Consider the following 17119-nt stretch of genomic DNA (forward strand, 5'->3'; position numbering starts at 1 on the left):
GCTTGTGTGTTGGCCCCAGGTCATTGGCAGCTCTCTTGGTGGAGACTACTGGAGCTTTAGTGATTTCGAGTTTGCGCTCACGAGAGTGGATTTTTACAAAAGCTGGAGCCTGACTCCTGAATCCCTCTTTGCCTTTCCGTCTGGTGACAGAATCTTTCCCTCTCTCACAGGTCTCTGCCACCTGCCAGAGCTGACCTGACGCCTGTGCCAAGGCCTTGAACCTCCAGAACTACAAGAAACATCAGCCTCTTTAGCAGGTTATCTGGCACCAGGGCTTTCATTATAGTCATGGGAAACTGACTGGAGACATTGGCATTCCTTGAGGTCCTCAAAGAAGGGCGAGTCCCCATCGTGTTCTGGCTCACAGAAGCAATGTCAAGGAGTGTGGAAGATATGCAATGAGAAGTGTGGCCGTGTTCCATCCTTGGATGAACCATGCATGGTGGCTCCAAGAAGAAGGGTTAGAGGATCTGGGGGAAGATGAAGAAGCCTTCAGGAAGGAAGATAGGGCAGGTGGGGAGCCAGGTTGGCTCTCACAGCCAGGAGCCATTGGAGACATTTTCTTACTTTAGTGGTGGGCCGGGTAGTGGGCTCCAAGCATCTGCCTGGCCTCTTCTGGAATGATGCTCAGGGCACAAATGCCAGAACAGATGTCACAGACAAATCAACAAAGATGTCAGTGTTGCATAGACAGCCCTGAATATCTCTGTCTTGCCATCTGACTAAGAAAGACGTGATGACGTGAGGAGACTTTGCTGGCACTTTCAGAAGCCAGTCAATGCGGAGACCCCATATGGATCTCAGTGTCTTCAAATAGTTCCTCTGGATCACAGCAGGTGAAGCTGTGGAACCTTCCAGTGTCAGCCAAGCCTTCCATAACTTGAAGGGTTTGGAGTGATTCAAGCATGTAATCCTGCTTCCAGATGAGGAAGTGGGCTCAGATGGGATAGGCACCTCCTCAAGCCCATCGAGTTTCATAGGTTGGGCCTTTTTGTTCCTGTGACTCCGCAGTGTGTGGTTGCTGTCCAGTCCAAGGTCCAATGGGTCATTTTATCACTTGATAGTAAGTTGCAAGTGATTACTGTACTATTAACCTGATAGAGTATCTTTCTTTAGATTTTAAGATGTATTTATTTTGGGTTTTTGATCCATTCTACTAATCTATGACATTTGATTGATGAGTTTAAGTCATTTACATTCAGGGTTAATATGAATGGGTGGTAATTTGGTCCTGTAATTTTAGTAATGGGCTGTTAATTGATTTAGTCCTCTGTTATTTTGCTTGGATGTTCTTTACATTTGCCTTTCGTTTTGGTGGATGCTATTCTTCTCTGTCAAGGGAACATCTTTAAGTATCATTTGTAGGGCAGGTTTGGAAGAGGCAAATTCTTTTAACTTTTCTTTACTGTGGAAGAATTTTATTTCATTTTCAAAAACAAAGGAAACCCACCTACAGGAGACACATCTTACCAAAAAAGATCAGTGGAATATTTTTGTTAGTCTCATCTCTTCAAAACACTCTCTTCTAATTAAATTATTAACTGACTCATAGATCATACTGTACCATCATTTTCTTCAAGAAGGTTCTTGATTTTCATTTCTTCGGTGACACATTAGTCATTCAGTAGCATGTTATTTAACTGCATGGTGTTAATTTATTTCTCTTCCTGTTGTTGATTTTGTTTTGTGGATTTTCATTTAAGAGGATGAATAGTAACTGTGTAATGGAGACTATATCATGTCCAGATCTGAGGATACAATGCAGTATGCATCTCTATTTCCAGACTAAAGATAGACTCCCAATGAAACTGTTTACTATGTCTTGACAATAGGATGCTGGACTCTTTGCCATTGTCCATGCCCACAGTGATGGACATATGACTGTATATGAAGAACTATACTGTGTTAATAATATAGGGGAACTCAGAGAGGGGGGAGGGAACTGGAGAGGAGATACGGGAAATCCCAGGGCCTATGGAACTATATCATAAAATGATGATGATAATAATAATAATGAAAGTAAAATTTTAAAAGATGTATTTGTTTATTTGAATGGAAAAGAGAGAGAGGGAGAGAGCATTCATTCACTCGCCAGATGCCTGCAGCAGCTTGGATGGGGTCCATCCAAAGCCAGGAGTCCAGACCTCCACCCGGGTTTCCCATGTGGGTGCCAGAGACCAATAGAAGCTGTCATCTTCTGCCTCCCACACACATCAGCAGGAAGCCAGATGTGAAGCTCAATCCGGGCACTCTGATAGGGATGCACATATCCCAAACAGCAATCTAACCTGCTTGTGCCACAATGCCTGCTGAGATGCAGTATATTATCCATGAAAAATAATCTTTTGAGGGCTGGCATCATGATGCAGTGGATTAAGCCACTGTCTGAAATGCCAGCATCCCATATGAGCACTGGTTTGAGTCCTGGTTGCTCAACTTCCTGTCCAGCTCCCTGCTAATGAAAGCAATAGAAGATGACCCAAGGGCCTGGCCCAATGACTCAGTAGCTAAATTCTCTCCTTGTACGTGCTGGGGTCCCATATGGGCACTGGTTCATACTCCAGCTGCTCCACTTCCTATCCAGCTCCTTGCTTGTGGCCTGGGAAAGCTATGTACAGGATGGCCCAAAGCCTTGGGACCCTGCACCCATGTGGGAGACCCAGAAGAAGCTCCAGGTTCCTGGTTTCGTGTCAGCTCAGCTCCAGCCATTGCAGCCACTGGGGAGTGAACCAGCAGACAGAAGATTTTTCTCTGTGTATCCCCTTCTCTCTGTAAATCTGCCTTTCAATAAAAATGAACAGTTTTAAAGAAAAATTAACCAAAATGCTTGATATTCATGTGGGAGACCCAGATTTAGTTCCAGGCTTGGAATTTATCTGTGTAGCTCTGTATTTCAAATACATAAACAAATCTTTTCTTAAAAATTGCTTTTTGCGAGCCAGCACTGTGGTGTTACCAGGCTAAACTTCCGCCTGCAGCTCAAGCCTCCCATACGGGTGCTGATTTAGGTCCTGGGCACCTTCACTTCCGATCCAGTTCCTTGCTAATGGCTTGGGAAGGCAGCAGAGGAGTCTTTGGGTCCGTGCAGCCATGTGAGAGACTTGGAAGGAATTCCTGACTCTTGGCACCTGCCTTTCAATTGGCCTAGCTTCTGCGGTTGCAGCCATCTGGGGAGTGAACTAGTAGATGGAAGATCTTTTTGTCTCTCTGTCTCTCCCTCTTTCTGTAATTCTACCTTTCAAATATAAATAAATAAATAAATAAATAAATAAATAGCTAATAAAGGAATAACGGGTCTGGCGTGGTAGCCTTGTATGTGCCAGGATACCATATGGGCATCGGCTCATATCCCAGCTGTTCCACTTCCCATCCGGCACCCTGCTTGTGGCCTGGGAAGGCAAGATGATGGCCTTGCACCCGTGTGGGAGACCCAGAAGAAACTCCTGGCTTCTGGCTTCAGATTGGCACAGCTCTAGCCATTGTGGCCACTTGGGGAGTGAATCAGCGGACAGAAAAATCTTTCTGTCTCTCCTCTCTCTGTAAATCTGACTCACTAATAACAATACTCTTTTTTTTAATTTAAAAATGAAAAAATAACATTATCCCATCCTCCTAGAAGGATGGGTTTCAATTTTTAGTAAAAAATGACCGTTTGGGGTGTTACAGACATGCCCTTGGACTGAGCTCGCCTCACTCGGCTAAGGCATCCCTCGCATGCAGACTGAGACCGCACTTGGAAACAGAGGTGCCGGGAGGACACTTGGTGATTTTTCCCTGAAATCAGCAGAACTTTTTGTGCATTTCTCGTGATTTCACTCATCAGTGTTAACAGATCATGTCAGATGCTCCAATGACATCCAAGGCCCAGTTCAGCCTGGTCCCCCTCGTGACCTGCCTGTCTGCCAACCACCCACCACAGTCAGGCCCCGAGAGCACTCATGGGACCATGACCTTCCCACTCAGGTCGCAGCCAGGAAAGTTCTTCCACTTTGTTCACTGCTTGATCTACTTCAATGCATTCTTCATGTCACATGTCAATTTCACATGCCCAGCAATAAAGTGAACACAGAAACTGACAATATTGGCTGATGTCAGAGGGTCACTGGGGGCACAGACCTTTATTGGAAAGTCAGATTTGCAGAGAGGAGGAGAGACAGAGAGGAAGATTTTCCGTCCGATGACTCACTCCCCAAGCAGCCACAACGGCCAGAGCTGTGCTGATCTGAAACCAGAAACCTGGAGGCTCCTCTGGGTCTCCCATGTCAGTGCAGGGTTCCAAGGCCTTGGGCCATCCTCGATTGCCTTCCCAGGACACAAGCAGGGAGCTGGATGGGAGCCAGGGCTGCCAGGATATGAACCAGTGTCCAATGGGATCCTGCCGGGTGCAAGGCAGGGGGGGCCTTAGCTGATAAGCTACTGCGCTAGGCCCTGGCCTAACTTTTTATTTTTATTATTTTTAAACGATTTATTTATGTATTCAAAAAGCAGTTACAGGGAGATAGGGAAAGACAGAGAGATCTTCCATCTACTGGTTTACTCTCCACATGGCTGCAATGGCTAGGCCTGTACAAGCTGAAACCTGGAGCCAGGAGCTTAACCCAGGTCTCCCACATGGGTGCAGGGGCCCAAATACTTTGCCATGTTCCACTGTTTTCCCAGGCACATTAACAGGGAGCTGGATGGGAAATGTAGCAGTCAATACTTGAGCCAGCACCCGTATGGGATGCCAGCATTACAGGCAGCTGATAAACCCACTGCACTATGATGTCAACCCTAAGAGCACATGGGCTTAATACTCATCTCAGCCTCTGCTGATACACACTCTGAGAGGCAGTGGTGATGGCTCAAGTAATTGAGTCCCTGCTACCATGTGGGAGACCTGATTTGCCTAAGTTCAGCACTAGCTGTTAGGAGCTTTTGGGGAAACAGATAGAAACTCTCTTTTGATCTATCTCTCTTTCTCTCTCTCTCTCTTTGGGTCTCTCTGTTTGTCAAATAAATAAATAGATACCTAGATGAAACAGAACTTACTGAGCACTAGGTCACAAGCCATGCACACACCCATTTATGGTGTAGGCTTTAAAGGCTGGCATTCGCTTCAGTGGTTAAGACACGGTAGGATGCCTACATCCCATTCCTGAATGTCCAGTTCAACTTCCGGCTCTGCCTCTGATCCAGTTTCCTGCTCAGGTGCCTCCTGTGAGCCAGCAGGTGATGGATCCGGTATTTGAGTCTCTGTCACACACATGAGATTCAGGTTGAATTGGTTGCAGTCTGGCAGGCACTTGGGGAAATGAACCAGCGGATAGAAGATCTCTGCCTGCTTGCCTGTCTCCATCTGATTCTCCATCTTTTTTTTTTTTTTTTAAGATTTATTTTAAAATTATTATTGGAAAGTCAGATTTACAGAGAGAAAGAGAGACAGAAAAAGAGACAGAAAGATCTGTTGGTTCACTCCCCAAGTGGCCGCAACAATCAGAGCTGAGCTGATCTGAAGTCAGGAGCTTCTTCCAGGTCTCCCACGCTGGTGCAGGGTCCCAAGGCTTTGGGCTGTCCTCGACTGCTTTTCCAAGCCACAGACAGGGAGCTGGATGGGAAGTGGAGCAGCCGGGATGCGAACCAGAGCCCATATGGGATCCTGGCATGTGCACGGCGAGGACTTTAGTCACTAGGCTACTGCGCCAGACCCCGTTTCTTCACCTTTTAAGTAAAATAAAAATATACATACAGACAGACAGACATCAATACAGCCATGCAACCATTTCCAGATACGAATCCTTTTGTTCCTTCAGGATTTTGAACATGTGAGTGTATTATCTCTTCTATAAGTCAACGGATACGACTACACACGTCTACACACCTGATTGTCACTTCCTCTCTGACCCCCTCCCAGATACTCAGGTGATGATGGATGGCTTCCATTCTGGGCTCTAATTGTCTTCATTGTTCTTTTTGAATGATTGATTTATTCAGAGAGAGAGATGGCTCTTGTATCCATTAGCTCACTCCTGAAACGCCTGTAACAGCTAGGATTTGGCCAGACTGAAGCCAGCAGCCCGGAGCTCTCTCTCTACCTCCTGCGTGAGTGGCAGGGGTCCCAGAGCTTGAATTACTAACTTCCTGCTCCCCAGCATGTTCTTCAACAGGAAGCAAGTGTTTGAGGCAGACTCTGACAGGAGACTTAACAAGTGAGGATTGTGAAACACCTGCCTCCCAGGCTTAGGACAAGGAGACACCTGTGCCTTGCAGCAAGGGCCGCCTTGGGGGTCGTTTGTTGGCAGGAGAGTTACAGCCCAGCCTGGGCCGGAGGTCCCTGACTTGGCCTCCATGAGATGGGTCCCCGACAGCAGCCATGTCCACAGCGGCATGTCCACAGATCAGGACCCAGGTGTCCTTGACAGGCCAGGAAGGCTCAAGAAGTCAAGGCAAGAGATTTGTCAGGGCTGAAAGAGTGAAGCTGCCACGTGCGTGTGACGGTGGCTCTGAGCGGGAAGAGGCAGGCAGTGCCTGGTGCTGGGGCTCGGCCTCCACCCTGCCCGGCTACCGTTCCGTCCACAGATGTGTGCTGCTGTGAGTCACCCTCGGAGGGCCTATGGGCCAGCACTCGGTCCCTGCCAGCTGATGCGCTGACTTACAGGTCCAGGCAGGATGCAAGGTGAGAATTTACCTAATCTATTTCCCCTGGCCCTTAAGTAGCTGCTTGTCATGCACATCCTATTTCAGAGTGCCTGTTTTGAGTTCTGGTCCCTTTGCTTCTGATCCAGCTTCCAGCTAATGTTCATTTTGGAAGATAGTAGATGATGACACAAGCACGTGGGTCTCTGCTGCCCATACAGGAGACCCTGCGGATTCTAGGTTCTTGGCTTCAGGTTAACCCAGTCCTGGTTGGTGCAGGTATTTGGGAAGTAAATGAGTGGACGGAAGATCTCTACTTCTCTGTCTCTCTGAATTTCAAGAGAAATAAAAAACTAAAATAGCAAAGGCCAAACATTATTGAATATATATTATATTAAGCAAAATAAATGAATCATAGGAGCTGGCAGTGGGTGGAAGCGCAGTAGGTTGGGCTGTTGCCTCTGATGCAGGCTTCCCATAGGGTGTCAGTTCAGTCCTGCTTGCTCTGCCTCTGATCTAGCTCCCTGCTAATGTGCCTGGGAAAGCAGCGGAGGACGCCATCCATGTGGGAGACTGGATAGACATTCTGGCTTCTGGTTTTGGCCTGGTCCAGGCCTGGCTGTTGTGGCCAATTGGTAAGTTAATCAATAGATAGAAGATCTCTCTCCCTCTTTCTCTCTCTCTGTCAATCTCACCTTTTATCACTCTGCCTTGCAACTAGTTTTTAAAAGAAATCAATCACAAAAGATCACATATTATATGCATCTATTTATGTGTCTTTTCCAAAATGTAGGCAGCTCCAAAGTAACAAAAAGTAGATTAGGTGAGGGAAGAGGGGAGACCACTGATAGGTATGAGTTTTTGTTTTTGTTTTTTCTTCCTGTGATGGAATGTTCTGGAGTGAGACAGTGGCAATAGTTGCACAAATTTGCAAATATACAGGAGCACACTACATGACACATTTTAAAATGATGTCTTTATGAGGCGTGAATTATGTCTCACTGAAAACAAAATGAAAACAGAAAAAGGAAAATGGGGTCTCATCTGTGTAAAAGCTGGCAGCTGCCTCTGCAGGCTCCTGTTGGTCCTGCCTGCCCTCCAGGGTGGGAACTGAGCACGGTGGGCACAGCAAGGCCCAGGTGCCCCCAGGAATCCTGGGCTCTGCATGGCCCTGGCAGGGAGCAGACACCAGGGAGAGACATGGGAGACAGGCAGGGACCGCCAGCCAGAGGACATGGGGCCAGGTGGCTCAGCCCAGCCTCCACTGCTGCCTCGGCACTCACAGCCCAGCTGCATTTCCCAGAAGCCCCCTAGTTGTGAGTGAAGCCCCCGTGGGTGAAGGCAGGGAGCTCGGGGGCACAGGCCGCAACCTGGGGCAGGCAGGCTAGGGGGTTGACGGCACAGGCCTCAGCATCCTGGTCCTCCTGGAAGTAAACCGAGTCTGCCGAGTAGAAGGAGGGGTCCTCGTCAAAGAAGTTGTAGGGTCGGAGGAAGAAGCCCACGCCATTGGCCACGGTCACTGTGTTGGGAATGTCCTCGGCATGTGGGATGTGCAGAAAGCCAGCGGTCACCCAGGCCACCAAGTCCTGGCGGGGAAAGGAGGAAGAGGATCCTGGGGTCTAGCGGCTCAGGGTAAAACGTGAGACCCCCCCAGCTTGCTTTCTCAGCAACGTACGAGGAGGCTTTGGAGGCTGTGAAGGGGCTGATGTTTGAGCCTTGGCCTCCCTGTCCCATCCCTTGCTCCTTCCTCCCTCCCTGGCTTGGTGCACTGACCTGCCCCACAATCGTCTCGTTATTGATAAAGTCAGTGAAGTCCAGCGTAGGTGTCCAAGGGTCATTCAAGTTGTAGATGCTGCTGCTGCTGGGCTCTGCCTCCTTCCGCCGCGTCACAGCCAGCTGGTACCTAGGAAGACAGCAGCTAAGCACGCCCAGTCATGAACCTGTCCACCTGCCCGAAGCTGCCCTGACAAGGTGTGATGGGGTGCAGCCACTGACGGCTGGTACGTGCTTGTCAGGCTAACTGAAACCAGCTCCAGAGGCTTCTCATGCGCACCCTGCCGCTCCTGCTTTTCGCACTACTCAGGTCAACTGACAGCGCAGAAACGGCTCCAGAGGCTCTGCGCACCCGGTCTCTCCTGCCTCCTACTATACCAGATTAGATTAATTAACTACAGGAAAACTGGGCTCTGGTAGCTCCCTTTCTGCCTCCTGCAGGTGGAAACTTGGTTTGCTCTGCGTGGCCCTTAATCTGATTGGAGGATGAGAACTTAAAAGCCCCTGACTTATGCTGTACAGTGCAGTGGGGCTCCTGGAGTACAGTGGGCGCTGATGTCACCAAGCTTGGGCAATAAAAACTCCTAACATCCTACACCTGGGTCCACTGTGATCTCTGACGCTCCTCAGCAGAGGGAGTACAGCGAAAGTCTTGTCCAGTTCTTGGTTTCTCCCCTCAACCATGCAGAATTCCTACATTTGCTCAACATTTTGTGTCTTCATATCATCTGACTCATTAGTCAGATTTGAAGTAGTAATGTCCCTTATCATCTGTCCACATCTGTCATCCAGATACTTGATTTTGAGCCTGGACCTTGGATCGGTCATGCATCAACGTGGCCTGATTCGTAATCTCAGTCAAGTTCAGTCCATCAGATGCCTAGATTTTATTTTTATTTTTTTAGAGTTAAAAGATAAACTTATTTGGGTGCTAAAAGTTTCAAAAGCCATGCATAATTTTTCTTAATACACATTTCCACAAACTTTTTGGAAGATTTCTTGCATGCATGCATTTCAAATTTTCTTTCTTTCTTTTTTTTTTTCATCAAAGGAAGCTGATTTTTAACTCCATTTTCTTTGTTTTGTTTCCAAATTCTGTATTTCTTCTTGTCTCTGGGGGAAGGAAAGAGATAAAGGAGAAAGCCACACCCAGTCTCCCAAATGTCCCAGTACCCAAGGATGGGGAACTGCCACCCGACATCAACCCAGGGGCCCAATGTGGTGTATGTTCCAAGGGTTCTGTCCAAGTGGTGTGGATAGTTCTGAAATGCCGTCGATTTTGCCGATCCAAGGGTGAGGCAACCCTCCTAATGTCCACTGGCTGACATAGTCAACTTCAAGTCTCCATTCACCCAGATTTTTGCTGTCATTGTTTGCTGGGGTAGTTGTCCAATTTGCTCTGTTCTCCTTCCTCTGCTGTGGTACTGTATGGGCTGCCATATTCTCCTTGTGCATCAGGGCCTGTGCCCACTGCTCTGCCTTTTTCACTCACAGGCAGGCCCAAAGACTAGGGCCAGGTGACCTGAGCTCTGCAGGATCCCCTGTTCCTGAGGTTCACAAACGCAGCACTCACCTTGCAGGTAGGACCCAGGACCCAGGACAGGCAACCCGAGCCCCACCGGATCCCCTGCTCTGGGACTCACGAGCCCAGCACCCGCTGCTCAGGGAGGCCAAGAGACCAGGGCCAGGTGACCCAAGCCCAGTTGGATTCCCCACCCCGAGGGGCTCATGAACCTGGCACCCACCTCACAGGAGGGCCCCAGGATCTGGAAGATGCCTGGATTTTACAAAGTATTCCCTCCAATCTGTGTATCTCTTACCCTCTGCCTTTTTTTCTTCCAACCTTTCTATTGATTCTCTGAAATTTACAAGCAAGTTGGAAGAACTGTCAACACTCACATACGCATAACCTAGAGGTCACCACGAACAAGTTATTCTTCATATTCCACCGCCTGTCTGCCCTAGAGGCACTAAAGATTGTGGTCTGGGGAGAGGACGTGTGTTTATGTGTACCTGCACCTGTGAGAAGTAACTCAGTCTGGGTGCCACCCCCTCCCTCCATCTCTCCTTGACACTCTTCACTCACCTCCCCCAGCTGAAAGCTCTCTCCAACAGGCTGTCCCGGGGCAGCGGCTGTCCAGAAAAGCTGAGGATCTGGATGCGGTAGCCCCGGGGGTGGCCCCACTTGTTGCTGTGGTTGCTGGCCAGGTACACATAACGAGGGGTGCCACCACCCAGCGGGAAGGCAGCCTGATCTTCTGTGGCCAGCAGTTTCCGCGTCACCTGCAACTTCTGCATCTGGTGCTCAGGGTTCCAGGGCACAGGCGAGGGCACAAAGGCCATGTCGTCAGCCCAGACGTAGTTCTTCAGCCCTGGAGAGGGGCAAGCTGGTCAGTCAGCGGTCCTGGGTGGAGTTACCCCCCACGGGTCCACAGAGTGTCCCTGGGGGACTGAGAGCGGCCCTCCTTCCCGCTCCCAGGACCCTTGCTCCTGATACTTGGAGAAGGTATTTGCTGTGATGTCGGTCAACTCTGTGTAAAACTTCCGGAAACTTTGTGCCTGGTCCTCCCATAACCCTCCCCACTCTGAGGGACTGCACCAGCAGGCAGTAGGCTCAAGATGGTATTCCTTTTGACATGAAGAGGGTCTCTGCCCTCATCATCTCATGCCTATGGCATCGCCCAAACTGCCTTATCATGAAAGCAAGACTCCCATGTCAGCCCAGGAGCTGTGCATGAGTAGAAAGCTGGGTGCTTCTACTGCTGCTTGTGTTTCTGCTACCACCTTAAGGAGAAGAGTCTACGGTCATCCTGACTTCATGGATGGAACAACTGAGAAATTTTAAACATGTACCTTGGGAGCAGGGGTTGTGCTACGAGGTTGAGTCATGGCTTGGGACATTTGCATTCCCTACTGAAATGCCTGCATTCCAATCCTAGTTCCACTTCCTATTCCAGCTTCTTGCTGATGAGCATCCTGGGAAGCAGCAATGATGGCTCAAGTGCTGGGGTTCCCAGCTCCTATGTGGCAAGCTAAGACGGGTGACAGGCTCCTAGCTTTGGCCTGGCCCACCTCTAGCTATTGTGGAAATTTAGGGACTGAACCAGTAGATGGAAGATCTCTCTCAATCTTTCTATCTCTCAATTTCTCTCTCTCTCTCTCTCTCTCTCTGTGTGTGTGTGTGTGTGTGCGATTTCCTTTCAAATTAAAAACAAAAACAATGTGCCTGGACTGGCCCAGAAGGATGCACAGTAAGCATGGTGGTGGCACTTGACACCAGGGTCTTGTCCGTCTTTCGTTACCCCTACTTACCAGCATACAGTTGAGGCAGCCTAGATCCCACCACACAAGGACAGCAGACATAGGGGACAGAGAAAAGAGCATCACACCCTGAGCCCCAAAGTGCTACAGCTTGGAATTATCTCCCATAGCTTCTTCGCTTGTTTTTAAAATGTTTTTAGCAGGCATAAAAGCAGACACAGAGGGAGAGCACCTCTCCAATAGCTTACTTCCCAAATGTCCACAGTAATCAGAGCTGGATCAGGGCCAAACCAGGAGCTGGGAACTCCATGGTCTTCCGTGGGGCTGGATGGCAGGTAACCCAGTACTTGGGTCGTTATCTGCTGTATGCCAGGGTGCGTATTACTTGGAAGCTGGAATTGGAGAGAGAGTCAGGACTTGAACCCAGGCCCTCCAATATGGGGATGCAAACCTCTTAGCCCTCGTGCAAATGCTTGTCCCTTTTTAAAATTTTTACTTATTTGGGCCCGGCGGCGTGGCCTAGCGGCTAAAGTCCTCGCCTTGAACGCCCCGGGATCCCATATGGGCGTCGGTTCTGATCCCGGCAGCTCCACTTCCCATCCAGTTCCCTGCTTGTGGCCTGGGAAAGCAGTCGAGGACGACCCAAGGCTTTGGGACCCTGCACCCGCGTGGGAGACCCGGAAGAGGTTCCAGGTTCCTGGCTTCATATCGGCGCGCACCGGCCGTTGTGGCTCACTTGGGGAGTGAATCATTGGATGGAAGATCTTCCTCTCTGTCTCTCCTCCTCTCTGTATATCTGACTTTGTAATAAACTGAATAAAAAAAATTTTTTTACTTATTTGCTTAATTTTTTTTCTCCCTCTTGTTAGGAATGTGACAGAAAGGGCTGGGAGTAGTGCCAAAAGAACAGTACGTTCTCTGAATATTTGAAATTTTGAATGGTTTTATTGGAGTCTAGCTAGGACCCATATTAGGAATTGTCTTATGTGACCTGAGACTAAGGAGCAGCAAGTCAGGACATGCTGGCACGCTCTGTGCACTTTCCAGGGACCAGAGGCCAGCGGGGGCTGCCTCCACAGACACGGGGCTTCCTTTGCAGATTCGGTGCTCTCCACCCCAGGGCTTTCATTGAGGTGACAAACACTGGGTACATGACCTTTTTGTTCTAGTCATACAAGTAGGTTCCTGGGACACATGACAACATGAATGGATATTTCTGAAGAGCTCATCATGCCAGATGCGACTCAAAGTGTACTAAAAGTGTCATCATGTGGACACAGAGATTAAAAATAGATGTGGATATGTCGGTTAGAATATCGAGTGCCATATCTGAAAACGGACAGCAGAACAGATTGGACAACTCCCTGGGCCAAGCTTTGGTAGTGGATTAGTGGATGAGTGGATGCACTAGAGTGGACTCATCAGCCGATGGACCTTGGCGGGAGCGAGGGAGTGTATTTTCTTAACCTTGGAGCAGCAAAGCCAACAACGTATTGGAACTATCAAAACCATTTGAGCAATACTCTCAGAATATTCTCCACATCAGGGTTTCTAAGACGACATCAAGTGGACATTCCCATCCCTGGGTACTGATGTCATTGGCAGCTGGGAGAGGCCTCCTCCCCCTCCTTCGCCCTCCCATCCCCAAACAGGAGAAAAGGGAGAAAAGGAAAATTGAAAGCATTTCTCCCACCCACCTTCTCCCATGTCTTGACCCTCCCCACCCTATTCAGTGGTCCTCATGGGCCTGCATTCTTGTCAACTATGTAAACAATATCAAAAATAAAATTAAAGGAAAACAAACAAACAAAAAAGATTGAATGGTTGACCATGAGGAGTGAACCAGTGGATAGAGATTTCTCTCTCTCTGTTGGCTCTGCCTTTCAAAAAGATGAAACTAAATAAACCAATGTGTATTAGCATATAGCTAGAGTTGGGTGCTCCAATATTGGATAAGGATGTCCCAGGCAGCAACCTCACGGTGGATTCTTTTTTTTTTTTTTAAGATTTATTTTATTTTTATTGGAAAGTCAGATATACAGAGAGGAGGAGAGACAGAGAGAGCCAGATCTTCTGTCCGATGATTCACTCCCCAAGTGGCAGCAGGGAGCTGGATGGGAAGCAAGGCTGCCGGGAACAGAACCAGCATCCATATGTGATCCTGGGCATGCAAGGTGAGGACTTTAACCACTATACTATCGTGCTGGGCCTTCTCACAGTTGCTCCTAATGCCTGCCCATCTGTGAGGTTTTAGAGAAGTTCACTCCCCCATGCCTGTGGTGGCTAGAGCCAGAGGGAGGCAGGGTTGAAGCTAGGACCTCGGTCCAAACTTCCTCCATAGCAAAGCCATCCCTGCCACCCTCCAGAGTCTACATGGTCAGGACACTGGAGCCAGGAGTTCCCGAGTTCAGCCTTTGCAGCCATTCGGGGAGTGAACTAGGGATCGAAAGAGCTCTCTCTCTGTCCCTTCTTCTCGCTCTGTAAATCTACCTTTCCAATAAAAGCAAAAGAATCGTTAAAATAAATAAACAAATGGCATTATTAACCCTCACCACAGCCCTATGAAGGCAGCCCTATCATATGATTTCCTACACTTGAATAAACTGCAGGACACAGAGATTCCACCTACAAATGGTTCCTATACATCCTTCCCGGGCTGTCTGGGCAGTCTCAGCTGCTGCATTAAAGCCAGCGCTCCAAGAGCAAGGGAATGGTTTCTTTTGCTACGCTGCCTTGTGGAGCACTTGGCCTGCTTTGTGCATTCAGTGTACTCACGCTGCTGGCTTGCCTCATGTTGCTATGTGGCACAATACAAGCACAGTATGATCCCGTGTGGGTGACAGAAACCAAAATACATACACCAGCATACTGTCTTCGTCCATAGCACATAGTAAAAAGACCTTCATAATTAAGAGGCAATGTTTAAAAGTGTGAAAGCATGGCTGAGTAATATAAAAATACTTTTTAATCAAAGGCGATAACCACATTAGCTGTGCCGAAAGAAATTTATCTGTGCATAGAGCATAGTTAATTTTTTTTTTCGAGCATTTAAATACATCTTTTGTAAGGTTTGTTTTTAAGGTGGATTGAGGAAAAAAGTATGAAGGCATGTTGGACTTTTTAAAGAAATTATTTTCATAGTGTGTTTAAAAATTTATTTACTATTTAATTGAAAGGCAGATGATACAGAAAGAGAAGGAGAAACAGAGAGAAAGCCTTCTATCCACTGTCTCACTTCCCCCAAAAGGCTGCAACAGCTGAAGTTGGGCCAGGATGAACCGAGCCAAGAGCATATTTGAGATCTTCCATGTTGATGCAGGAGCCCAAACATTTGGGCCATTCTACATTGCCTTCCCAGGTACTTCAGTAGGGAGCTGGATCAGAAAAAGCAGCAGCTGGAGTTCGAATCAGCACACATAAAGGGTTACGGACTGTGGGCAGCAGCTTAACTTGTAATGCCACAGTGCCAGCCACCCTCGTTTGTTTTACAGGAGCAAAAACAAGCTCCAAGAGTGTAAACGTCACACCTGGCGCAGTAACTTAATGATAAAAGTCCTCGCCTTGCATGTGCCAGAAGTCTACGTGGGCACGGGTTCTGATGCTGGCTGCTCCACTTCCCATCACATCCCTGCTTGTGGCCTGGGAAAGCAGTCAAGGATGGACCAAAGCATTGGGACCCTACAGCTGCACGACTCCTGGCTTCGGATCAGCTCAGCTCTGGCCATTGCAGCCACTTGGGGCGTGAACCAGTGAACAGAAAATCTTTCTCTGTGTACCTCCTTCTCTCTGTATATCTGGCTTTCCAGTAAAAATGCATAAATCTTAAAAAAAAAAAAAAAGGAGTGCAAATCTCAGAATATGACATTGGCAGGTAAGTCATACACTTTTTCTTTTTCAATGGCTCAATGAACATTTTTAAAGCCAGGCATGAAGGCTTCAACCCATTCTTCTAGCAACCTAGCCACTCCCAGGAGGACTCACCTGCTACATCCAGATCCACCTTGTAGTGGGCACTGTGGGTGTGGACAGTGCCCAGCGTGTGTGGCCCAACTCGGTTCCCAAATTCTTGGTAAGCACCAAAGAGGAAGGACGAACTGATGTAGCCGGTGGCATGGAATTTGACCTCCACGGCCCCATTGGGGTGGAATATCATGTCCCACACATAGTCGTAGTTGAGCATGGTAGACACAGATCTAAAGACCAGCACCGTGTCCGCAAGGCCCCCAAAATAGTGGGAATGGACATCTGAGTGATGCCGTCTCAAGGGGAGGCCCTGATTCTGTTCAAACACACAGAAGGCATTGCGCACTGTTTTGGGTGTCTGGGACTCCAGAAGGAAGTGCCAGTCCACATAGGTGGCCAGGTAAGGGCAGTCCACCCCACGGGTCAGGGGCGTGGAGAAGTGGCCCAAGCCAAAACCGCCGTCTGTGTATCGGCTTCGGAGAGCAGCAGGGGAATTGCCCCCATAAATGGTCAGGGCCTCCTGGACGCTGATTTCATAGGCTATTCGCTCGCCTCGGAAGCGGACATCAAAAATCCTCGGACCACTGAAGGCTCCCAGGCCAAAGGAGAAAGTCCATAGGGAAGAGGCCACGCGAGTCCCCTGTACGCTGTAGCGAGGACCCTGAGGGTGGAACTGCAGAGGCGGGGCCGGGCCTGGGGGCACCTGAGGCTTCAGGGACCACAACCCACCTGTGCCGTTGTTAGGGATCAGCACCACATTCACCATGCCAGCCTCAAACTGCTCCTCCAGCTGGGCCAGGCTCTCATAGTAGCGGCCTTGATAGAATACCTTCTGGATGTGCCAGTGGGCAGGGTTCAGCGCCTTGTGGTTGACCAGAAGCTCCAACCCCACGGGGTTCAGGTAAAACCCAGCCCCTGAGATGTTATAGTAGAGGCCAAACCAGGTGGCCCGGTCCCCAGATTGCAGCCCACGAGGGGCAGTGTTCATTGTCACCAGGTTTCGTCCCCCAGACGTATAGAAGCAGCAGTGGTGCAGCAGGCCAGCAGCACGGGGCAGCTCTCTGTCGAAGAGCATGTTGTCTATCTCCAGGTACTCTCGGGCCAGCACCGGGCGCCGGTGGTAAGGCAGGGGGCCCCCGTGCTGCTCCACTGTCACATCCCGCACATAGCTGGGCCGGGGCAGCGGCCCCACCACCAGCTCACTCACGTTGGGCTGGGCCTGGGCACCAAAGAAGACGATGGCCAGCGCCTCACGGGCCGGTGGGGGGCCCCCTCTGTCCAGGTGGGCCAGGGCCACAGCCTTGCGGGGCAGCTGCAACTCCACCGAGAACACACAGTTGTCTGAGGGCTGGGCCTGGGCTGCGTCCACCAGCCCTGGCCCCAGCTGCTGCCTCAGAAAGCTCATGACAGCTGTCAGCTCATCTGGGCTCAGGTCTGCGAAGAGCTGGCTCCGGTCGGGGTGTGGCAAGGTCTGGGTGCTGGGAGCCCCCAAGGGACAGTGGGGCAC

General features: G+C 49.4%; 3 protein-coding genes across 7 annotated transcripts in view; 2 read left to right on the plus strand and 1 right to left on the minus strand.

Moving 5' to 3' along the window:
• Nucleotides 1-17119, plus strand: part of PTGES3L (prostaglandin E synthase 3 like) — a 128840-nt gene that overhangs the window by 62597 nt on the left and 49124 nt on the right. The gene's annotated exons all lie outside the window — the stretch shown is intronic.
• AARSD1 (alanyl-tRNA synthetase domain containing 1) overlaps nucleotides 1-17119 on the plus strand; it is a 91578-nt gene that overhangs the window by 53309 nt on the left and 21150 nt on the right. The gene's annotated exons all lie outside the window — the stretch shown is intronic.
• Nucleotides 7780-16520, minus strand: LOC101536476 (membrane primary amine oxidase-like). Its single transcript, XM_058675380.1, has 4 exons — nucleotides 16342-16520; nucleotides 10475-10760; nucleotides 8389-8518; nucleotides 7780-8201 (listed from the first exon to the last, which is right to left on the minus strand). Exons 1-4 carry the CDS (start codon nucleotides 16376-16378, stop codon nucleotides 7926-7928), a joined length of 729 nt encoding a protein of 242 aa, XP_058531363.1. The 5' UTR covers nucleotides 16379-16520; the 3' UTR covers nucleotides 7780-7925.

Source organism: Ochotona princeps, chromosome 17 (genome assembly GCF_030435755.1).
Source record: "Ochotona princeps isolate mOchPri1 chromosome 17, mOchPri1.hap1, whole genome shotgun sequence".
NCBI classification, from domain to species: domain Eukaryota; kingdom Metazoa; phylum Chordata; class Mammalia; order Lagomorpha; family Ochotonidae; genus Ochotona; species Ochotona princeps.

Excerpts from the sequence above, each read along its gene's own strand:
- LOC101536476 (XM_058675380.1), bottom strand. The coding sequence starts at position 16,378 with ATGGTGAATGTGGTGCTGATCCCTAACAACGGCACAG. Across the intron at positions 10,761-16,341 it reads GATCCCTAACAACGGCACAG|GGCTGAAGAACTACGTCTGG; the intron begins GTGGGTTGTGGT and ends GCCCCTCTCCAG. Across the intron at positions 8,519-10,474 it reads AGAGCTTTCAGCTGGGGGAG|GTACCAGCTGGCTGTGACGC; the intron begins GTGAGTGAAGAG and ends CTGTCTTCCTAG.